Below are 25,386 nucleotides of genomic sequence, written 5' to 3'. Positions count from 1 at the left end.
AGATTAAATATTAATAACATATTTAAAGATTGTAATTGTGCCTAGTTTTAAAATAATATTAATATTCAAGAAGGATCTATTCAAGGCAAGAAATGTGGTAATATGTGTACTTACATCCTTAAATTAACATCTTGTGGAAAGAAAACTAACCATATTTTTCTTTTTAATTTGGTGTTTCTCTTCCAGTGTATCCATAGAGATGTCAAGCCAGAAAACATTCTAATTACTAGACAAGGAGTCGTTAAGCTCTGTGACTTTGGATTTGCGAGAATACTAAGTATACCATCTTTTACTTTGAATGTCATTGATCAATAAGACATTTTTATATTGACAAGTTATTATATATAGAAAAACAGATATTGAGGGGTTATTCCTATTTCTAACCTTTTTCTAAGTTTTTAATCACTTAACATACCCTCTAACCTGGTATAATGTAAATTTGAATTCTGTGAAATTTCCCCTTATCGTTAAAAGTATTTTGTCAAGTCAGATTCACGGTGACTGGTTTGCCAAGACTTACCTCTTGCAATCTCCTGCACTTTGCCTCATTAATTATTAAACCAAGCACTTCTGGATGTTCTCAGGGAATTGTGCTTCTGGATAAGTGAAAATACTCACCACTGCCAGGATCTTCAGGCATATGTACTGCTTATGCTGTATTTAAAGGCTAGTTGAACCACTTTAGATGCTGTAAGCCAGGAACACTGTTGTACTTGAACGTCTACTTTCAGTACATGATCCAGAGGGAAGGAAAGTTTGCTCTCCACTTTGTGAACAGGAAGCTGAATATCTTGGTGGATGGAATGGTGGAAAGATGCAGTCCTTTTTCCAGGTGGCCAGCACAGGAGCCCAGGTTAGTGCTGTGTTCTGGTGAAGCAGGATCCTGGATGTGAAGGAAGGAGCTCATTCTGGTGAGCACACCACTGATATGTCTCTGCAGCTGGTCAAAGAAGAAACACTCCAGGTCTCTGGCACTCAGAAAACTACTGGAGATCAGCCATCTATTCAACTCCAGGCACAAAACAGCTCCTTGTTCACGTCCATTGATGATTTTGTCCATGCACAGACAGGCACAGGAACATCAAACAAATTTATCAGAAACGCTTGGTAAGCTGAATCTAAGAAAGGAGGAGTCCACCACTGATGTTATTGGTATTGTGCTGGGTCTCTACCATGACTACAAAGCAAGAGGGGTCAAGGAGCTTGTTTCTCACTCCAGGTATATTTTCCTCCCAGGTAGTGCCATCATCTAGCCAGATGGAGGAAGAGCAATATGCTGGACCCAGATGCTTCTTCTCAAGATTCTCCAGGTGTGCTGAGCTCGTCTACCTCTCCTTGGCTGTGACGTCAAAGTCTGCAGCAATTCAAGCTGAGGAGGGTGAGTCTGCATCTGTGCAGGAGACTTTCAGTAGGCCTGAATTCTCTAGATCCAAAGACACCAGGGGATGACTGTCCTAGTCTTCCAATCTAACAAGCCCAACCACAGAGCAGGTTACCTCCACCTCAGCTGAAGAGGTTGTGACTATCCAATCTCTTGGAGTTGGAAAAGAAGCAAAACAAAATGTATGAGGGAACAAAGGTGGCAAACCTTTCACTTTTGTAAATATATCTTTACTTGTATTGTTAAGATGTTTGTTGTTCTATAACTTTCACTATTGGACCTGCATAAGCAACACCCAAATGAAAGGGGAACAACTTTTTAGCCATCTCAAAATAAAATAAGGTGATCATCCCTTTCTTATTTCTCAGTTCACCCAAATAACTTCACTGGACTTACTTCCTGGAATGTCTTCTCTAAGTACAGCCATAATGTTTTCCCTAATCAAAAACACCACTCCCCCTCCACTCTTGCCCCCCTTTCTAACCTTCCTATTGCATCTGTACTCTGGAACATTAAGTTGCCAGTCCTATCCATCCCTGAGCCACTTTTCTGTAATAGCTATGATATCCCAGACCCATGATCCCTGCCTTGCTCCTGCCTGCCTTGACTGTTTGACTTGCTCCTTTTTTCTATTGAACCAGACTTATCTTTTTTCTCACTTTGTGTCCCTCCGTCTTACTGGTTGAAAGCCTCTGGAGTAGTACTAGCAAATCTCCCTGTCAGTATATTAGTCCCCTTCCAATTCAGGTGCAATCTGTCCTTATACAGATCACTTCTACCGCAGAAGAGATTCCAATGACTCAAAAACGTGAATCCTTCTCCCCTGCATCAGCTCCTCAATCTCACATTCATCTGCTCTGTCCTCCCATTCCTACTCGCATAAGCACATGGCACCAGCATAATCCAGATATTACTACCCTTAGAGGACCTATTTTTTAACTTCTTTGAGGTTAAGATGTTTGTTGATCAGATCAGCCAGTGGTCCAAGGAGTGGCTGATACAATTTAATTTAGATAAACGTGTGGTGTTTCATTTTGGCAAGGCAAATCAGGGCAGTACTTATACAATTAATGTTAAGGTCCATGGATGTTGGCATCTGGCATGTACTAAGCTCATCGCATCATCATGGTACATCACCGATCCAATTATAATACACTTCTGAACTTTAATGTTGCTTTTTGGAGTACTCTTTGCATTCATTGCAATGCTGTCGTAGAAGAACTTTATGTGCAGGGACATGCACCCAGCTCATGGACAGGACCAGGGAGTGTCTCAGAGCTGCTCACTCATTCCTCTACTCACTTAGTACACATCTGGATGTTTACAGCACCCCTGCCTCGCCTTGCTATTTTGCATGTTGCCCCTTCAATCAGATCTTAAAGCTCACAATATTTCTTTCTTGCCTTACTCTTCAGTGCAGACAAAAGGTCAGGGAACTTGTCATGGTTGTCAGCAATCATCAGGTGAAGGAGTGGTCTGTTTGTTGTGTGGCACTGTTCTAACTCAAAATCACACCTCCAACAGTGCCAGAAACCTACTTTGGCAAACACACTGCATTACACATCAACAAAATGGCCATGTCTCAATGTCAAAGGGGAGTAGGTGTGTTAATTCAATCTTGGCAGGTTTGCAGCATTTATTCTGTAATTAAGCCATAAAGTACAGCAGAGGAAGAAGGTTTAGTTGGCTGGACAGCTGGTTTTGCCATACACAGTGATACCAAAAGCAGGGGCTCAGTTTCCACATTGCCAAGGCTACCATGAAGGAGTCGCTTTCTCAACCTCTCACCTCACATGAGTGTGGTGACCCTCATGTTAAACCACCAACAGTCATCTCTCTCTAATGAAGGAGTAGCTGTATGGTCCAATAGGACTATGGAAACTTTGCCTTTACATTTAAAGCAGTGGGTCTCAATAGTAAGGAATAAACTATAGAGCCAATCAAGTGTCCTATATTGATTACAATTAAGGAGATAATTATTATGTTGGATTAATTGATTAATATACTTTGTTTACTTGATCATGACTAAAACTAAATATAAAACATGAATCCCCCTCATACCTGAAAGTGTCACTTATAGTGGGATAAAGCTCAAACTTGGCCATTGGACAACTTTCCAGCCCAGCTCTATGGTGTTCTTACTCAATTCCTAGATATAGACTTGAGCAAATATAATTTATTATGGACCAGACCAAAACTCCTCAAAATATATCAAGGAGATAGCCTAGACCTTGACTTATATCTTGTTAAAATATAACCAAAAAAACATAAATTTAATTCCATCAAAATATTTAACAAAATACTATATATATTTAACTACTAATCATAAACTGTTCCAATATTGCAGCATCTCATAAACACACCCTTGGCAAAATCAAATTCAGTAAAACATATTCTCATGTGCTGTCTCCAGTCCTGGAGAATAGAATACTGAAAGAGACAGCAAACTCATGTTTTTGTCTGCAGTAGAGAGAGAGCTGTATCTATCAGCTTCAACTCTATAAACCCCAACTGAAAGAAAAACTAAAACCCAGGGATTGTGTGAGTCTACCCATTCATACTTCTATTGTTCAATAAAAAAAACTACTGAGGGAGCTCAGTTGTTTATCCATTGTTTCAAAGCAGACATTGTGCCAATGCCCCTCTTCAAGAGAAACAGGACAAAAATATCTCTTAAAGGCACATATCATTACATATTGGAAAGCAACCAAATAAAATCTTAAAGGCACATATCATCACACATTGAAAAGCAATCAAATAAAATTTAGTTCATTGTTGGAGATTCTACGCATTCAGTTTCTGAATAGTATTAGGAGCCAGGTCATCCTTATAATCCTTATTTTCAATGAGCAGAAAGCTAAAAAGAAATGAGAAGTCAGGGAAAATTGGAGTTACCATGGCCTTTATAAAAAGCTCTCTTTGGATTTGAAAGTGAAAATGTAATGGCAAGATACCTACAATAAATAAATGCAATGGTTATTTTTTGAAATTATTTACATGCATTGGAATTGCTTTTGATTTATAATACGACTTTGTGATAAAGTTATTTAAAGTATGTTCATATATATGATTTAGTTTGGGTTTATGTGATTTTATAACAAATTGTTAATGGATAGAAGCTTGGCTATCTATTAGAGAGCAGAGGGTGGAGATAAAATGTCTTTCTCAGGGTGGCAGCTGGTGACAAGTGGTGTTCTGCAAGGCTCAGTGTTGGGGTCACAGCTTTTCACTTTATACTTTAATGGTCTTGATGAAGGAACTGAGGGCGTTCTGGCTATATTTCCAGACAATACAAAAATAGGTGGAGGGACAGGTAGCATTGAGGAGGTGGGAGGTTGCAGAAGGATTTGGACAGGTTAGGAGAGTGGGCAAAGAAGTGGCAGAAAGAGAACAATGTGGGAAAGTGTGAGGCCATGCACTTTGATAGGCAGAATAAAGGCATGGACTATTCAAAACGGGGAGAAAATTCAGAAGTCTGAAGTGCAAAGAAACTTGAGTGTTCAAATCCAGAATTCTCTCAAAGTAAACTTGCAGGTTGAGTCAGTAGTTAAGAAGGCAAATGCAATGATGGCATTTACTTTGAGAGGATTTGAATCTAAAAGCAGGTATGTACTTTTGAGGCTCAATATCAATCTGTTCAGACCACATTTGGAGTATTGTGCATAGTTTTGGGCCCCATATCTTAGGAAGGATGTACTTGCCTTGGAGCGTGTTCAGAGGAGGTTCACCACAATGATCCCAGGAATGAAAAGCTTAACATATGAGGAATATTTGAGGACTCTGGGTCAATATTCAATGGAGTTTAGAAGGATGAGGGGGAATTTAAGTGAAACATACAAAATACTGAATGTCCAGGACAGAGTGAACATTGGGAGGATGGTTCCATTGGTAGGAGAGACTAGGACCTGAGGACACAGCCTTAGAGTAAAGGGAAGACCTTTTACTACAGAGATAAGGAGAAACTTCTTCAGCCAGTGAGTGGGGAATCTATGGAATTCATTGCCACAGAAGGCTATCAGGTCTTTGACTATATTTAAGACTGAGATAGATAGGTTCTTGAGTATTAAAGAGATTAAGGGTTACGGGGAGAAAGCGGGAGAATGGGGTTGAGAAACTTATCAACCATGATTGAATAGCTGAGCAGACTCAATGGACTGTGACCTAATTTCTGCTCCTATGTCTTATGGTCTCATAAACCTACCTGTGGCAGCAAGTGAATTTTCAGACTCCATCTTCAGGCTTCATTTCATGTGAAATTATATCAATTTTTTTTTCCTGAATAGCAGGTCCTGGAGATGATTACACTGACTATGTAGCAACCCGTTGGTACCGAGCCCCAGAGCTCCTTGTGGGAGATACAAAATATGAGGCTGCAGTAGACATCTGGGCTGTAGGTACTGTCTTTGCAGAGCTGGTGTCTGGGCAAGCATTATGGCCTGGGAAATCAGATGTGGACCAAATCTACTTGATAATAAGGACTCTGGGTAAACTATTTATCATCATATAATCATTTATGTTTGTTGATATGACTGTGATGCCTATGTAACAATTATCGCATAACTTCATTTACTTTCTTTCAGGTAAACTCATCCCAAGACATGAGCATATATTCAGGAATAACCAATTTTTTCAGGGTGTTAATTTACCAGAGCCAGATCCTGAGGATATGGTAAGTTGTGCAGTGCTAAAGATATAATAATACATCTTTTGACAGTACACATGAGCTTGCAAATCACAGTATTCCATACAAATATAATCACTTTAATAGCCAAGTTCTTTTTAACTTTTTAACTTTATCTTAGTGTACTAGAAATATGCATGGTGGCTCAGTGGTTAGCACTGCTGCCTCACAGCACCAGGGTCCCAGGTTCGATTCCAGCCTTGGATGGCCACCTGAGTGGAGTTTGCACATTCTCCCCGCGCCTGTGTAGATTTCCTCCGTGTGCTCCGGTTTCCTCCCGCAGTCCAAAGATGTGCAGGTCAGGTGGATTGGCTGTGCTAAATTGCCCATAGTATTAGGTGCATTAGTCAGAGGGAAATGGGTCTGGGTGGGTTACTCTTCGGAGGGTCGGTGTGGACTGGTTGGGCCGAAGGGCCTGTTTCCACACTGTAGGGAATCAAATCTAAAGGATAGGCGTGCTGCTAACCTCTCTCTCCCAAGTTTACCACCACTATGAGATCTGTTTTAATCTCCAAATTACAGAAAATCTAGGAAAAACTCAATAGGTCGGGCAGCATCTCTCTTTCTTTTTCTCTGTCTCCTTGGGTCTTTTTTTCTCAATGAGAAGAATTCTTCAATGCTGCGTGATATGTTTAGGAGGGGCAGAGGAGAGGATTGAATGTAAGAGAGAGGCAACAGTTGGAAAAAAGCAGTTAAGATATGAATTACTCTTGCAGTTACTTCAGTGCTCTCCATTTCATTTTCCTATCCATGTAGTAATAGTAATTCATTCAAAAGACCAGATTCTATAGATACGGCCAACTCTACACTCAAGGGTAATTTTCCCAAATGAGGTAGACAGTCTGATCCTAAGGATTCCTGCCCCATTCTAGTTTTATGGGATTGTTATGGTCCCAGGATAAAGGGGTGGATGGTGAGTCTACTTCATAATCAAATGGCCATTTTAGGTGTTCCACTACTTCAATAGTGTCTGCCTGTTTTGGCAAGAGATGTGGTTCAGAAGAGCTGGGAATCTCAGTCATAGGTGAGGAACTAAAACAAAATCACTTGCTCCAAGAATTCTTTCATTGACAAGCTTTGAAATAATTTTGTTTTGTAAATATATATTTTTTTAACTTTACAAACAGATAAAATTATTGAAAAATACAATCGATAACAAATATCAGTATAATAAAAACAAAAAACCCCATAAATTACAATACAAATACTGTCTACCAACTACTAACCGACCCTATAATACAAAACAAACTTTAACATTGTGCAAAGCAACACCAAAAAAAGAAAGAAAAGCAACAAAAACAAATAAAAACCAACACAATACAGACCAGCTACGCTTGGCACAAAGCTCCCAAACAAAGGAATGGGAGCATTGTATATATACCCCTATTAACTCAGGAGACCCCCCCCTCCAGGGCCCAGGACTTGACAAATCTAACCAACCTGGTTAGACAAACACCCTAGTTAGGATAACTGACAAATCTATATCCAAATAACTCAAGTAGGGCTCCCATGTCTTATAAAAATGGTCTGTTGTGTGGTGCACCATGTTTGTGAAAAAGTCGAAGGGAATGTGCTCCATAATTAATTTCTGCCATTCCAGTAAGCCCGGCGGGTTCTCAGACACCCAATTCATCAGAATAATCTTTCGTGCACAGTATGCAACAATATTAAATAGTTTCTTCCCATGCCTGTCTAAAGATGGTAAATTTGGTAAGAGCAGAGATAAAGGGCCTACTTTGACTTCAATCCTCAATACCCACCCTATCTCTCCCCCACAGCACTCCAATAAAAACGGAGCCTGTGCCATGTCCAGAAGCAATGGGTAAGAGTACCTACAGCTATTTTACATTTGGGGCATACTGAAGATGCCCCTTTTTTAAACTTCGCCAGACAGTCTGGTGCCAGATGAACCCTGTGCAGAACTTTTAACTGCGTAGCACGTGTCCTATTACAGATTGAGATCTTTCAAGTATTCTCCCATATGTTCTCCCATGTTTCAGAAGAGATCTCCACTCCTAGTCTTGCTCCCAGACCCCTCATAACCGGTTAATATCCTGCCAGGCCCTGCCACCCAGCAGGCGATAGAGGGCACTAACCGAAAGGGTGCTTGTGGAGCATAGCAACAACCTCTCTGTATCGGGCTTATAGGCCTTAGTGAGACGTGTAGTCTTCTTCTGGATGAAATCCCTAACCTGAAGAAAATGGAAAAGATCTCTGCTGGGTAACCCGTATTTGCGGCTCAGTTGCTCGAAAGACATCATAATCTCCCCCTCAAACAAGTCTCCCAAACTAGAAACTCCTCTCGCTGCCCATAGTTTGAACCCTGAGTCCATCATCCCCAGTTGGAACCCTGGCATGTCAACTGTAGGTGTAAGTGGTGAAGTCTTGGATAAACAACCCTCACTCTGACGTATCGACTATACTAATGACAATGGGGTTCCGGCAGTGTCCATTCCTGTCCTCATCTTATCCATGAACAATAGGTTAATAAGAGGGCACTTTGCTTGGGAGGCCTCAATATCCAGCCATATTGAGTTTGGATCGTTACCTACCCAATCGCAGACAAAGGACAGCAGGGAACTCAGTTGATACCTTCTGATGTCTGGGAAATCAACTCCTCCCCCTCCTTGAGGCAACTGCAATTTAGTAAGTTTGATGAGGGGCTGCCCACGATGCCAGACAAAGGAACCAAACCACCCCATAAGCTTCTGCAGCGTTGACCTGGGAAACATTATAGGGAGCATACGCAAGGGATAAAGCAAACGTGGAAGAACATTTCATCTTAATGAGAGATATTCAGCCCAGCCATGAAATTGGAAGAGCCTCCCATCTCTGGAGATCTCGCCTAATATTGTCAAGAAAGTGAGCAAAATTCGTCCGAGATAACAGATCAAACTTGGGGGATAATAAAAATGCCTAAGTATTGGAACCCTGCCCGTGACCACTTAAAAAGGAACTTAGGGCCACCTTCAACTTCTGGCACATCCTTAAGGTTCCCCAAAGGCATAGCCTCCGATTTTGCAAAGTTAATCTTATATCCTGAAATAGCCCCAACTGAATTGATACATTGTATCAAGTGGGGTATGGGGGTCAGCGGGTTCGATAAAAACAGAAGGACATCATCTGCTTACAGTGTAATCTTGTGTGCCCTTGATTCCACTTCCGGAGCGGTTATGTGTACGTTCTGATGAATGGCCTCTGCCAGCGGCTCTATCACTAACGTAAACAACAATGGTGAGAGGGGGCAGTCTTGCCGACTACCCCTACCAATCCTAAAATTCCCAGACTTCGCCCTGTTGGTGATGACCGCGGCCAGAGGGTGGTGATAAAAAACCTCCACCCAACCCGAACTGTCCGAAGACATAAAAAAGATACGGCCATTCCACCTGGTAAAATGCTTTCTCTGCATGTAAGGAAATTACCAACCCCTGAATTGATCATTGCTGACAAACTTGGACCACATTCAGCAACCTTCTGATATTATTAGAGGACCTACAGCCCCTTATAAAGCCTGTCTGGTCCTCTTTAATAATATGGGGTAACACCCTTTCAATCTCAGTGCCAGGATCTTAGACAGAATCTTGAAATCTGAATTTAATCGAGAAATGGGCCTGTATGAGGCACAATCCTCAGGAACCTTCCCCTTCTTAAGAATTAAGGAAATATTAGCTTCTCTCAAAGATGGTGGTAGGCATTCATGCATATAGGAGTGGTTGTACATCTCCAACATTGGCCCTGACAGAATCCGTATAAACTCCTTATAAAACTCACCTGGGAGATCATCAGGGCCAGGCGCTTTCCCACTCTGAAGTTGCCTAGTTGCCTCCTGTATTTCCTGAACTGTTGAGGGGGCATTAAGGAGAGAGGCCTGTTCCAAGGTTACCCCTGAGAGGTGCAGGTTCTTTAAAAAGGTCTCCATTTTAGCCCTCCTGTCTTCGCTACCTTCAGACGAATACAATTCAGAGTAAAAATTCCGAAAAGCCTCATTAACCTTTTTGGCATCGTACGTAAGAACCCCAGTGCTGTCACTGATTGCAGTAATGGATTGGGGAGCACGCTTTTTCCTCGTCAGGTACGCTAAATACTTCCCTGGCCTATCCCCATATTCGAACAGCCTTTGTCTAGCAAAAGCAAGTTCTTTCTTTGCACTTTGTGTCAGTATTGAATTCAAGGCAGCCCAGAGGGTCATGATCCACTGTAGCTTAGTCACTGAAGGCTGCGTAAAATGTGCCACCTTGGCGGCTTTCAACCGCGTCTCAAGTAGACGCTGCTGTTCCTCCTTCTGTCATTTCTGGCTAGACAAATAGGAAATAGCTAATCCCCTAGCAAAGGCCTTAGCAGTCTCCCACAGAATAGATGAACTACTAGCTGTACCTGAGTTGATAGTCAAGAATTCCTGAAACTCCTTCAAAAAGTATTCCACAAATTTGGAATCCTTAAGGAGAAAAGGGTGCATACGCCAGTGCCACAAACCTAACCCTTCACTCTTGACCTTAACCTCCAAATATACCGCCGTGTGATCAGAGATAGCTGTATTCCCAATTTTACAACCCATAATCAAATTCAGAAGGGCCAAGGGAGCAAGAAAGAGGTCAATCCTCGTGTGAAATTTATGTGGGTTTGAAAACAGGTGAAGTCCCTGCCGGTAGGGTGAAGACATCTCCAAATATCCCTCTTAAAGCTAGAAAGCACTTTTTTCCTTTTAACAGGCGAATGACTTCCCTTAATATTCCAAGTGCACCATTTAATAAGACACTTAGCCGTATCACATTTCAGAGACCCTTGAACCCCTCGAAGGGAGAACCCTGCTTACACAGCAACGAGCATAAGTAAATAAAGTCTCATAGAATCGAAGAACTACATATATAAAAACTACTCTATCATAACTATAAACAACTATTACTACCAAAAAATGACAAAGAAAACCAACTATAAAACCTTGAATGGAAGATTCCTCCCCCTGCCCATAGGGGGCACTCACCCTACCCATCTCCTCCTTCACAGCTCCTTCAAACTCGGATTGTGCCCCAGCCATAGACCAGAAAAAAAAAAGATCCTTAATCAACAGAAAAAAGACCAAGTGAGCACTCCACCCATCCCTGGCTTCATGTCACCCTGACTTGTGGCTAAAAGAGAAACAGAACAAACAAAAAAAAGGGGGAGAGACAGCAAAGAACATTCACAAAATTTCCCATCAGAAAATCCAGTTATTAAAAAAAACAACCAATTTATTCCAAGGTCTTTCCCCACCCCCCCTTTCCAAAAAGTTAATTATTAGGGAGAAAGAAAGGTTAAGAAAACATGGGGAAAGATAGAAAAGAGAACAAACATGAACAGTATTCTTCAGGCCATTCCTCTATTTTGAAGTGTCCACAAAGTTTTTAGCTTTATCCACCGAGTCAAATGTGTAAACTGAGTCCTCGTGGCTGAAACAAAGTACTGTGGGGTATCTCATGGCGTACTGGATACACAGGTTCCTCAGCCTCTTTTTAACTTATTGAAGGACTTCCTCTTTCGAATTACAGCTGCAGAGAAATCCTGCAAAAACATGTTTTTTCCCGGGGATCTGGAAGCTTCTATGACTTTTTGCTTGTCCTTATATGAGTGGAAGTGCACCAGGACTGGGCGGGGGCTCTGCACTGGCCCTGACCTGTGCACTGTAACCCAATAAGCCCTTTCAATCTGTAGCCTGCTGGACTCGATGTGAAGGCTCAAGAACTTTGGCAGCCAGTTTTCAAAGAAGCTGACTGGCTACTCACCTTCCTCACCTTCTGAGAGCCCGACAATTCGGAGATTTATCCTCCGAACTTGATTTTCGAGGTGGTCGATATGGTCTCACAAGGCCCACACCTCCAGCACCTGGAACCGAGTGGATGAGGATTCCATCGCAGCTTCCGAGCCCTTAGTTCGACCCTCCACCCCCTCCAGCCTCTCCCCGAGGCCCTGGATCTCCTGCTCGTGCTTCTGCAGCATGGATGTGATAGGTTGGACCTGGGCACGTATCTCCCCACGGATCTCCTCAATTGCAGCCACAACTTTCAAGGTAAGTCTCTGTATTGCCACAGCCCATTCCTGTGAGTCTGTCAGGTCCCCGGGGGGTTCAGGAGAGGCTGCTGCTGCTGCTGTAGTCTCTGTGATAGGTGCTGCAGGGGAGTGTCCTCCCTGCTGCTGTTCGCTTGCTCCTTTTCCCTTTGGTATCCTTCCCACTTCCAAATATTAACAAATATGTGATCTGTAAGGTTTTAAACTAATAATTCCACCGCATAAGTTGGCCAGGGATGGCAATAAAACAGCAGTATGTCTTGGCTGTTAGGCAGAGCTGTCCACAGCAGTTCTACAGAATTGCCGCCATCTTGCCGAGTCCCTGAAATAATTTTTAATTGCTATCAATAGTGAGGTGCTGTATGATATGTTTTCCCTGCAATAACTGCTTATAAAGCTTTGCCTTTCAAAGGGTAAATTTGTATTTCGATTGATTACCATTGTATAAGTGTTAACTTGCATTATATTTTACAATGGACAACATTTGCATAAAACATACAAAACATTCATATAAAAATATGCTGTGAATCTCTCCCAACATGTTTAAATGTCCACCAAATTTTAGCTTGGATAGAAAAATGGCCCTGCCATTGAATATTGAGAAACATTTATTGTTTGGCAGGTAATTTACTTTGAAATAGAAAGTAAAAAGTAGCCACGGGTTATGAAAAGGCCATTTGGTATTTTGGTTTCAATTGACTGCATTGTTGACATTCCCTATCATTTGTTTTAATAGCTGGAGCTGTTTGAAAGCTCAGAAATTGGAATTTCAAACGGCCCATAACTACTTATTTAGACTACATTTTGAAAGACAGCTTTAATAAATTGTGAAGGAAATAATTTTCTTTGATATTGTCAGGTGATGAATGTATCTTTGATTTTATAACAGATGGACCACTTGAGGGAATTTATATTTTGTGAATACTTTTATGGATGAAGATTTTTTTCAGTATGAAGTGTCTTTGAAATGACACCTCCATTAGATTGTTAGAAATTGTTTTTGCATATAAAGGTATGAGTTAGGAGCAGGAAGATGGAGTTTGACCTTTTGAGCCTACTCTACCATTCAATAAGATCATGTCCGATCTGACTGTTGCTTGAACTCTGCTTTTCTGCTTAACCCCAGTATGCTTTGACTTCCTTATTAGTGAATTACCTACCTTGCCTTGTTCAATATATTCAAAAATATTCAATGCCTCCATTATAGTTGCTGGCCCCAAAGTGGTCCCCCACTGACACCCCAGTCACCTGCCCTGCCTCATTTCCCAAGAGTAGGTCAAGTTTTGCACCTTCTCTAGTAGGTACACTCACATACTGAATCACAACATTTTCTTGTACACACTTAACAAATTCCTCTCTTCCTGATGTACTTGTGGTCAAAGGTGATTTCTTTACAAATGTTTCCACAAAGGACAGGTAATGTGGAACGATCCAACTACTTGGAGCATTCTGTAACACCAAGGCCATACCCATATTTTGCAACACCGAGAACAGGTAGTGACACTCAACATTTACATATAGACAGTCTACGCACAGCTTGATGAAGCCGCACATAAAGGTGGCTATCAGGACAAGGACTACATTGTTTTTCTCCCTCCTTATCTAGAGCTTTGTGCATGGTGTCTGTGCAAACATGGTCCATCTTTGACTTCCAGGTCAAGTGGAAGACAGCTTGGGTGACTGCAAAGGTGTAGGTTCTGGGAATGGGATAGACTTCACCGTGTGCAACAACACGACTGCAGCTTGAGAGCAAAATTTTCAAATTGCAAATTTCAAAGTACAATAGATGTAAAGTTCTCTATACAGCATGTTTCACTATGTGATGCCTCAAACATTTTCATTGTTCGTGAAATACAATATATATTCTTTGTGAGGCATCAGCCTGAGAGGCATTACAGTTCCCAACCCCATGGCATACTATATATATTGGTCCTAGGCAGTGACCTTCTCCATTATGCCACTACAATGGCTGCTGCAAGCTTTAGTGCTGGACCTGGAAATCTGACAGGCTGCACATTCACTTGAAAGCAATTGCTTGCACTGGAAGAACAATATGTTTCAGGCAAACCGAAGGTGTGTTTCACCAAATTAATGGTCCTCCAGGTGCTGTTGTGCTGCCTCATACAATATAGTTCATATAACATAGAGTCATATGTCACAGAGTTGCTCAGGATGAACCTTTTCAAAAACCCTTGTGTCTCTCTCAAGACCTTTTTCACAAAGGCACATTCCACAAGGAGGTGGATAGTGGTCTATCTCCATTACAGTCCCATGTAAGGAGGATCTGACACTGAGAGCCTTTTTCTGACCACGAGTGCCAGCATCTGTTTGGTCATGTGAACTTAAGAACACAATCAAATTTGAAAACTATCTCAGTTTCCATTTTGCATCAGAGGTTGTTTGACTGTGGTCAACAATAGGAATTAATTTTCTTCCTTTACAATCCTGGCCTGGTGAGTCTATTTGTAGAGCTCCAGCTCATCTAACTCAAAACAGAAAATTAAATCTGAGACCTTCTGGACCATATACCTAAATCAGGTGTGACTGCAGGAAGAAATAGAAAATGGAGAAATAAATAAAATAAAAATAATATAATGAAAAGAGGAAAGTCAAGCAAGTTCATCTCTTGACTTACTAATGTGCTAGCAATTACCCATCAGCTATCTAAGAGTGAATTATATTTATCCATGTTTTTAAACATATTTAAGAAATGATTTTGGACAGCCCCTGATAGTTTATTCATTAATGCACTCTCTTTATTGGACATGAGCTGTACAGTGCTGGGGGGTTGGCATCACGAAGCTGATACAATTAGTTTCAATTTATTTGGAACTACGTTACATTCTCGAGAAAGAAGGGGAAGACCATTAGCTTTTATTTGAGGTATTGCACCTATCGTAATTTAGAATTTGACATTGAGTTTATGGAAATTGCAACAGACTTTGGCCAATTTTTTTCCTGTAATCATTAATGGATACTTTAAAGTACATTTTATATAAATATTAAGAGTTTGCTGAAAAATGTTGTTTTTCTTATTACTGAATAATTTTTCAAGTTACAAAAAATCTGTTTTTAGGAACCCCTAGAAGATAAGTTTCCAAACCTAAACCCTCATGCTTTGACTTTCATGAAGGTGAGAAATATCTGCTACCTTCAGTAGAATATATAGTACTTATCAATATTTTGCTTCTTTAAAGGCTTTTTTATGGAAAATTATTTATTCTGATAACAAATGATATTTTGAGTCCATTTTAATTCAGAGTTGTTTGAAAATGGATCCAGATGACAGATGCAGCTGTGAAGACTTGTTTGAAAACCCATACTTTGATTTATATCGAGATGAAAATGAAAAATCCAGGCAATGGCTTGATGGTCGGAATCGAAAAAGACAACAGGTACTGATGAGCTACTTTTGCCCAGTTTAACATGCAAAGCAAATATGGAATGAAAGAAATAGGAAATGGAGAAATGACATTAAGTTTATACACCATGATAAAATGGGGAAGATCAAGCTAATTAATCTTCTTGATTTGTTAACATGTAATCACATTCATAAAAAGGAAGAATGCTCAAGGTGAACTAGTCACATTGGTAAACTGCAATATAAATGTGGCATTTATTGATTTTTGCACCATCTGGAAATATAAGAATGCAGTAAGTAATGAAATAAGAAAATTACTTAAAAATCAATAACAAATAACTGCTGGATTTCAGCTCTGTCCCAGACTTTCAATCTTCAATCTTTTATTGAATTAATAAAAGTCAATATTAACATTTTGAACAAAATATCTTAAAAATAATCAGTTATGCAATGTGGGACTTAAAACCGTAATGCTAATATTAGGAGTTGCATTACTTATCAACTGAGCTGAGCATTTCATGTATGGAATCGCTGCACACCACCTTTTTAACTTGTTATTGACTTTATGAAACTTATCACACCATGACCAGCCACATTAACTATTTGTCACAAAGTATCTTTACGTATGAGCTCAGGGCTTAGAATGTGGTTAAAACAATGAGTATTCTTTCACTCTTATTATCAAATCTAGAGATAACATGGTCATGTAATTGTGTTGTTAAAGTAGGGGGAACAGATTTTTAACCAAATATCCAATAAATCAGATTGTAATTGATCTCAAGCAACAGGTTGCAATGTGACGAGAAAGTGAGCTGTGCTGTTTGCCGGGGCGTCAACCAATAGGTGATGTCATGATTTGGAGATGCCGGTGTTGGACTGGGGTGTACAATGTTAAAAATCTCCGAAAGCTAGATCATCCAAATAAACCTGTTGGAAGATAACTTCGTGTTGTGTGATTTTTAATTAGGTGGAGTCAATGAGGAAGACAGCTGGAGCAGTTGAATGGACTCTCACTGGGAAAAAGGGTGTTGTTAGTGAATGGAAGACTGATGGGAAAGGGGAGCAGAGAGACAAAGGATTCCATAGCCCAATGTAATCCATAGACACATTTCATGTACATTCTGTAAATAGTTCCTTGTTTATCCTTAACTTATCTTCCTGCTTATAATGACCTGATGCCAATGAAAAGGGAAACCTTGCTTTCAGATGGCACACTTCATATCACAAGAAGAAGAATGTAGTTTAAGACCTGACAATTGTTATTTCAACTACTTGGTTAAAGTTGCAGTGTTAATCTTTTCTGGCACTAAGCTGGCTTGCAGCCATCATCTGCGTGGCAGTCACAGAGAGGGCCAAGAATGCATGTGTGTTACATCAAGTATTGAAGTTAAAAACCACCAAAACATCTCTGCAGATTAACACATGATGTAGACTTACACTTTTGTGTACCAATGTCTTTTGAAATGCACACATTAGCAAACTGACAAAAAGATTTTGCTGCCTTGAATCCCAGAATTCCTACCATCTCACTTTAGCCTCCACGAACACACGTATTAAAAACTTTATACCAGCGCATTGAAACTCTGCATACCTCTTCAATGTTATTCATTTAATAATGGCATGCCTTCATTTTCAAAATTCGTTAGATTCTGGAAGAATTCCAGTAGACTGATAAAGCCAATTATAACCACTCTATACAAGAAGGGAGTGGGGCAGTCAGTAGGACTTCTTTCCTGAAGAAGGGCTTATGCCCGAAACGTCGATTCTCCTGTTCCTTGGATGCTACCTGACCTGCTGCGCTTTTCCAGCAACACATTTTCAGTCAGTAGGAAACAAAAGTACAGTTGGATTTACATCTATTGTGGATAAGCTTTTAGAATCGATCATTATGGAGGTCATCACTTGGAAATCTGAGATTGGAATGAGTCAGCATGACTTAGCAAAAGGGCGGACCTGCTCTTTGAAGGAGTAGCATGCCCTGTGAATAATGGGGAGCCTGATGATGTATTGTACTTGGCTTTCTAGAAGGCATTTGACAAGGTTCCGCATAAAAGGTTATTGTGTGGAAGGAGATTACGATACAGGGTAACATATTAGCTAGGAGATAAGATTGACTGGCTGTTAGAAAACAGGAGTTTGCATAAATGGGTTTGTTTCCCATTGGTAGCAAGTGACAAGTGGGTCCTGCAACCATCTGTGCTTGGCCGTCAACGTTTTGCAATTTACTTCAATGACTTAGATGTGGGGATTGAAGGCATGGTGGACAAATGTGCAGATGAAACAAACATAGTTTGGAAAGTGTGGAAAGTGTGCACGCATGTAAGTTAAGTGAGTGGGCAAAACCAGCAGGTGGAGTTCTGTATGGGAAACTGTGAAGTTGTTCACTTTGGCAGGGATAATTAAAAGAAAGAGCAGTGTTACGATACAGTGGTGAACCCTTCTGCTAATTAAACCAAACACCTTGCCCTGTAATCTGTTAAAGTGTGAGTGACAGAACTCCCCAAGTTTCACCATTTAAAGAAAAGAAATATCAATTTTATTCATTAACTCAAAGTGAATATTAAACAACTATTTACAACTCTAAGCCTCTAAGGAACTGACAACCGGAAGCGACAGATTTAAACCACTATAAAATCCAGAGGAAAGATCACAAGAGGCTCCCAAGCACTGAGGATGTCACCTAGACAGGGGACGAAACGTCTGCAACACAAATTCCCAGCTTGGCAAACAGAACCACGACAACCAGCACCCGAGCTACAAATCTTCTCCCAAACTTCTAAACCTCCTTTCTCTTAAAGGTTTCTTATATACCCCCAACTCTATAACAATAAACTGATGCAATAAATACCCCTATTAAAATTACATCAACTTAATTTTCAAAACCAGACAGTGGCTGTCGTGGTGTCTGTCTTCTTTCAGCTGCAGTTCTCGCTGGGTCATCTTTGGTCTTTTGCTGCAAAGATGTTTCATATGGAAAAGGTATTTTTGATAGAGAGTTTTGAATGGCAGTCTCTGTCTGTCTGTCTGTCTGTCTCTCTGTCTGTCTGTCTGTCTGTCTGTCTGTCTGTCTGTCTCTCTCTCTCTCTCTCTCTCTTTCTCTTTCTCTCTCTCGATGGCAGTTTGTCACTCTCTGCCTTATTCTCCAAAATGCCTGCTCCTTTATACCCCAAACATCATCAGATCGTCTCATTGGTTCGATTTTGTCAAAAACAATAAATTCAAATTCGATTGGGTTTTAGTATCCTTGGGCATAATTTAAGCTGATTGGTTAAATTCAAACTGTTGTGAAAACAGCCAAATGTAACATATTTTCAAGTTTCCAGTATACACTCAGACAGTTAGTCAGTCACATGACAAGTGCCTGCAACACCTCAGTACTGAATATCTTTCAGTCTCTTTTAAAGGTACAGTACATGTCTTCAACTTCATAACAAGTAGTATTGAATAAAGTAGTGGAGGCAGGATCGTTAAATATCTTTAAGGTGGAAGTAGATAGTTTCTTTTTAGGCAGAGAAATCAAAAATGAATGTGAGTTTGAAATTTGGAACACAAACAGACTAGCCATGATCTTACCAAATGATGAAATAGGCTTGAAGGGTTGAAAGGCCTACTAAAGGAAAAGTTGCTAATTCATATGTTTGGAATTTTTAATTAAATTTTTGTCTTCTACCCCTTGAATGCCCTGACATGCTGTACATGATTTCACAAGGTATCAGCAACCTTTCACCTCCTCATCCAACTCACTATTATTAATGTGGGAACCTAGTCAGTAAGGCCTGGTAGCCTAACATCTCTGGTTAGAATTTGCTAGAATTCATTATTAAGCAATAAATAACATGGCATTTAGAAAAGTGTAACACGGAGTCAATATAGTTTGGTAAAAGGAAATTACTTTTGCAGATTTTATGTATTTGGATTCCAGAAGGTTTTGATAAAAAGTTTTTGCACAAGATAGGAGTTCAACACTTCCGGTTAATGTATTAGTATGATTCAGGATTAGTTAACACACAGAAAACGGATAGTTTAGATTAACGGTTTTTTTCTGCCACAAGGGTCAGTCCCTTACTATTTATATTAATGAGGTAGAGGAAGGAGCAGAGTATAATGTATCCAAGTTTGCTGATGGTGTAATAGAGCTGGAAAGGCATTATGTGATGTGGGCATAATGAATCTTGAAGGGGATTTGGATAGATTGAGTGAGTGGGCAAAAACTTGGGAGATGGAATTTCAGGTAGGAAAGTATGAGGTCATGCATTTTGATAGAACAAATCAGAGGATAAACTTTATTAAAATGGAGAGCGATTCCAAAAATTGCAACACAGAGGAATCTGGGTGTTCTTGTGCAAGTGACACAAGAAGGTTAGAATACAAGTAATTCAGAAGACAAAGGGAATTTTAAGCCTTTATTATTAGAGGGTTGGAATTTAAAAAAAAGGGAATCTTATTGCAAGTCTGGAGTGTTGGTCAGTTTTGGCCCCGTATTTAAGAAAGGATATCGGAGACAGTTCAAAAGCGGATTCACTAGGTTGTTTCCTGGGATGAAGAGGTTGACTTATCAAGACTGGCTGAAGAGGTTAGGTCTTTGTTCATTAGTGTTTAGAAGAATGAAAAGTGACCTTATTGAAATATACAAGATTGTGAAGGATCTTGACAGGGTAGTTGGAGAAAAGATTTGTTCACTAGCAGAGGAATTTCTAAGTAGGATGTTATTGACCAGGCCATTACACTTCAAGGAAGTAGCCCAGATCCTGACTTTGTCAGTGCTGTACATGATTTCACATGATATCAGCAACCGTTCACCTCCTCATCCAACTCACTATTATTAATGTGGGAACCTAGTCAGTAAAGCCTGGTAGCCTAACATCTCTGGTTAGAATTTGCTAGAATTCATTATTAAACAATAGATAGCATGGCATTTAGAAAAGCTTAACACAAACAGAGTCAACATAGTTTTGTAAAAGGAAATTAACTTTGCAGATTTTATGTATTTGAATTCCAGAGGGTATTTGATAAGGTGTAAAGTGGATATTCCAGGAGAGATGCAACTGGTCAAACTACTTGGATTTAAACAAAACAGGATTTATTTACAAGATTACCGAATGAAACACAAACAAACGAGAACAAGGCATCAAATAACTTAACCTATCTGAAAACCCAGCAGATTATAGCAACTCAATGATGCTGTTCCTGATACTTGCAACAATCCCCATAAATGCCCCTTGGAACAAAAGGTAATATCAAACACGAGGTAGGAAGCAGATAGTGCAAAGGTCATGGTTAAAGAGAAGATAATTCAGGGTTTAAAATCAATAAGGAGCAGATTTTAGACAGTCTGTACTTAAAGGTGATATGACACCAAGATCAGATGAGATGTGTTGAGACTGTGAGAAATGAGTACAAAAGATTGTGGAGGCACTCGACATCATTGTTTGGTATTCCTTAGATTTGGAGCTAGGGGGTAGTGTGTGGACACCAGAGAACTGGGGCATTGCAAATATTACAGCCTTGCTCAAAAAAGATAAATCTGGAAACTACATTCTAGTCAATTTAGCTTCAGTGGTAGGGAAATAATGCTATTGATATGGTATGTATAGTTAACCAAAAAGCATTTGATACAGCACAACAGCATTGTACATGTGGCACATGGAACAAAAGGGACAGGAGCAATATGCATATGAAAATAGCTAAATGGTAGGAAACAGACAGTAGTGTTCAGTGTTTCAGAGTGGAGGAAGATTAGTAGTGGAGTTCCCAAGGGTCAGGTTTGCGACATGTGCTTTTCCTGATCTATACGATGATATGATGAGTTTGGTATACAGGACATAAAGTCAACATTTGCAGATGATATACAATTTGGAAGCATTATGAACTTAATAGGATATTGTAGAACTTCAAAATCACAATGGTGAGTTGGTGAAATGGGCTGTCCAGTTGCACATGAAGTTCACTGCAGGGAAATTAAAGTAATTTGTTTTGGTTGAAAGAACATTGACAATATGAAATAAATCGTACAATCTAAAGGAGGGGCTGGAACAGAGGATTGGGAAGCCTACAATGACCACACATCACAACTAAAAAGGAAATAAAGAGGGAGAAGATTAAGGATGAGGGTAAAAGAACATTGCAAGAGTTTCTTTAGATATATAAAGGGCAAAAGAGAGGAAGAAGTAGACATTGGGCTACTGGCAAATGATGCTGGAGAAGTAGTACTGGAGAACAAAGAAATAGCAGAGGAACTTAACAAGTACTTTGCATCAGTCTTACATGGAAGACATGAGTAACATTCTAAAAATTCAAAAGAATAAGGGCATAGAGGTGAGAATGGTGGTCATCATCAAGGAGAAGGTGCTAGAAAAACAAACATCTGAAGGTGGACAAATTACCTGGACCAGATGGATTACAATTTGCCAATTTCAAACAGATCATTTATCCTGACTTTGTTCTGTGAGTTAGCCAATCTTTTCTCCATTTCAATAAATCATTCCTAGTGTCATGCACTCTTATTTTGTGTGATAACATTCTTTGTAGAAACTCACCAAGTGACTTTTAGAAGTCATTAACATCTACTTGTTCCCCTGAACCTGTGTTTTTTTAAAATTACTTCCTCAAACAACTCCAAACATTTGTCAAACTTGATCTTTTCACAAAATCATGCTGATTCTGCCTGAACATCATTTTCAAATGCCCTATTACAACTTTTTTCTCCAGGATCAGATGTTAGGCCAACAGGCCAATAAAGTTCCTGCTTTTTTGTCTCCCTCCAGTGCTGGATCAGAGTTGGGACCACAATTGTTTACAATTTACAGATGATTTAGAGTTGAGGACCAAGAATAGTGTGTCAAAATTTGCAGATTATACTAAAATGAGTGGTACAGGAAAGTATGCAGAGGACACAAAGTCTGCAGAGGGATATTGATATATTAAATGAGTGGACAAGGATCTGGCAGATGGAGCACAGTGTTGGTGGATGTGAGATCATCCATCTTAGTGGGAGTAACAGCAGAATGGACTATTATTTAAATGGTGAAAGGTTGCTGCATTGCAGAGGCACCTGGGTCTCCTTGTGCAGGAATTACAAAAAATTCACTTGCAGGTGCAGCAGGTAGTTACAAAGACACATCGAAGATTATCCTTCATTGCTAGAAGGATAGACTTGAAAAATAGGCTGGTTATGGTGATGGTAAGGCCACAACTGGACTACTATATACAGTTTTGGTCTTCATACTTGAGAAAGGGTGTTTGAGCGCTGGAAGAGGTTCACGAGTTTGATTCCAGGCTTGACTTGTGAGAAGAGATTGAGTAGACTGGGACTATACTCATTGGAATTTAGAAGAATAAGGGGATCTTATAGCAACATGTAAAATTATGAAGGCAATAGATAAGGTAGAAGCAATGAGATTGTTTCCACTGGCGATTGAAACTAGAACTAGGGGGCAAAACCTCAAAATAAGGGGGAACAGATTTTGGACTCAGTTGAGGAGGAACTTTTCCACCCAAAGGGTTGGGAATCAGTGGAATTCCCTGCTAGTGAAGCAGTTGAGGCGACCTCTTTGAATGTTTTTAAGACTTTTCATCATTTATATAAATGATTTGGATATGAACATAGGAGATATGGTTAGTAAGTTTGCAGATAATACCATATTTGGAGGCATAGTGGACATAGAAGAAGGTTACCTCAGAGTCCAACGGGACCTTAATCTGATGGGACAATGGGCTGAGGAGTGCCAGATGGAGTTTAATTTAGATAAATCTGAGGTGCTGCATTTTGGAAAGGCACATCAGGGCAGGACTTATACATTCAATAATAAGGTCCTGGGAAATGTTGCTGAACAAAAAGACCTTGGAGAGCAGGTTCATAGTTCCTTGAAAGTGGAGTTGCAGGTAGATAAGACAGTGAAGGCGGCATTTGGCATGCTTTCCTTTATTGGTCAATGCACTGCGTCTAGGAGTTGGGAGGTCATGTTGCAGCTGTACAGGACGTTGGTTAGGCCACTTTTCGAATACTGCTTGCAATTCTGGTCTCCCCCCTATCAGAAGGATGTTGTGAAACTTGAAAGAGTTTGGAAAAGATTTACAAGGATGTTGCCAGGATTGAAGGGTTTGAGCTAGAGGGAGGAGGCTGAATAAACTGGGGCTTTGGCAGCATCTGTGTAGAGAAATTAGAGTTAGCATTTCAGGTCCAGTAACCCTTCCTCAGAACTTTGATGCTGCCAAATCTGCTGAGCTTTATCAACAATTTCTGTTTTTGTTTCTGACTTACAGCATCTCTCTATTTTTATTCTATATCCAATCTCCTCTGCTATTTTTGATATGTTACACTTCTTGAATGTTGTCCAATAGTGAATGAGCAGAAGTTTCTCCTACAGGATATCTAGAAGTTGCAGAAGTAAAAAAAGACATTAAAACCAAATAAATGCAGTATAGTTTGATCACACATTAATGTCTCAGCAAATTAGGTTAAAGAAAATAAGTAATTGAGTTGATTTAATATGAACTTTAATAATATTGAACTATAATGATTTAAATATTTGTATTTAACAATAATGATTATGCTTTTGGGCTGTGACTATTATATTGTAAGTGTATCCCTATCTGATTTCACTGGGGTCTTGTTGATGGACTAAACTGCAGGGACTAATGTTATGCTTGATGTGAATTTCCATTTTCAAGATTTTAGCATTCTGCCATACCTCTTTCTGCCAGTTAGAGGAAGGGTGGTGGGCAAGAAAATGGTTTAGAAACCAGGTCTGGGCAAACATCACAAACTTTCGTTGGAAATTTATTAGTTTTTTTTTCATTTTTAAAATTAGTTTTTGCCTCAGCTCCCTGGTAATAATGGGTCACCAACACCAGATGCCAGAAAGCAGCTTCGTCAGCAACGGTTCGATCACCTTCCTACCATCTGACAATCTCTATCAAGCCTATGGTTCTGAAGTGAAACAGAAATATCTAGATGTAATGTACTCAAGAAAGGTTTCTGTATAAGACTGAAGTGGTGATATGGGTATTATTTTGCTTTATTTTACTTGCTGTAAATAAGACTCATGTATACATTAATTAAAAACAACAAACCATATTTCACATAAAAGGTTTTCTTGTTCATTCTTTTTCGTTAGATGGGAAGTTAAATGGGACATTAAAAATACAAATAAAAATCCAGGGTAGAGGTGCATAACAGAAAAGAGTTGCTGTCTGTGATATGGAGTAAGTATTGTTAAGTTATTTAAAGATTGGTTAGGCCACTTTTCGAATACTGCTTGCAATTCTGGTCTCCCTCCTATCAGAAGGATGTTGTGAAACTTGAAAGGGTTTGGAAAAGTTTTACAAGGATGTTGCCAGGGTTGAAGGGTTTGAGCTAGAGGGAGAGGCTGAATAAACCAGGGTTTATCCCACTCACTCCCAAAGATTCATCTTCCAATGGCCTTTTCCTTAATATAATGAGCCATTTTTTTTCAAAAGACTTAGAAAATTAGATTTCCATCTAAAGGCTGTTTGGAATAAGATTTGGAATAAATGTTTGAAAAAGTCTTTCAAGCCTCATGTATATAGAACTTCATACAATGGCTTAAATTAGATGCAGAGAAGTTATTTGGCTATTACTGAATCATATTATAGAGAATAATTCAGTTTATTAATAATTTTAAATTTTTACATAATTCTAAACTCTAACTTAAATATTATTTCAGAGTTTTTCCTTTTTTAAACTCATACTGGAGATTACAGAATGGGAAAATGGGGGCTTGCTGAAAGTTAATATGAGTAACATGGCTCTTGCTGACAGATAGGATAGTCATTTGCAATAGTTGATTGCTGTTTCTAGCTTGCTAATATGCTGGTTGCTGGAATGCCTGTAGGTTTTTTTTCTGATCTGCTCACTGAGTCATTATGTTTTATGTGAGTTGACTGATTGATTCATTTTAC

General features: G+C 39.7%; 1 protein-coding gene across 2 annotated transcripts in view; it reads left to right on the top strand.

Moving 5' to 3' along the window:
* The window catches only part of LOC140483195 (cyclin-dependent kinase-like 4), a 59,067-nt gene extending 34,568 nt beyond the window's left edge, over positions 1-24,499 (top strand). The window contains exons 4-9 of one of the 2 annotated variants that reach the window (XM_072581254.1): positions 187-277; positions 5,668-5,865; positions 5,962-6,050; positions 15,181-15,237; positions 15,365-15,499; positions 24,276-24,499. In XM_072581254.1, coding sequence (XP_072437355.1) covers positions 187-277; positions 5,668-5,865; positions 5,962-6,050; positions 15,181-15,237; positions 15,365-15,499; positions 24,276-24,371 — 666 coding nt within the window. In that variant the 3' untranslated portion in view covers positions 24,372-24,499. Of the gene's footprint in view, positions 1-186; positions 278-5,664; positions 5,866-5,961; positions 6,051-15,180; positions 15,238-15,364; positions 15,500-24,275 lie in introns of both variants that reach the window. The other variant, XM_072581253.1, reaches the window with a different exon arrangement.
* Positions 24,500-25,386: the final 887 nt, after the last annotated feature.

The sequence above is a fragment of the Chiloscyllium punctatum genome, chromosome 11 (assembly GCF_047496795.1).
Source record: "Chiloscyllium punctatum isolate Juve2018m chromosome 11, sChiPun1.3, whole genome shotgun sequence".
NCBI classification, from domain to species: Eukaryota; Metazoa; Chordata; class Chondrichthyes; order Orectolobiformes; family Hemiscylliidae; genus Chiloscyllium; species Chiloscyllium punctatum.
The sequence above is the reverse complement of the archived record's forward strand: the minus strand, read 5'-3'. Positions and strand labels throughout refer to the sequence as shown.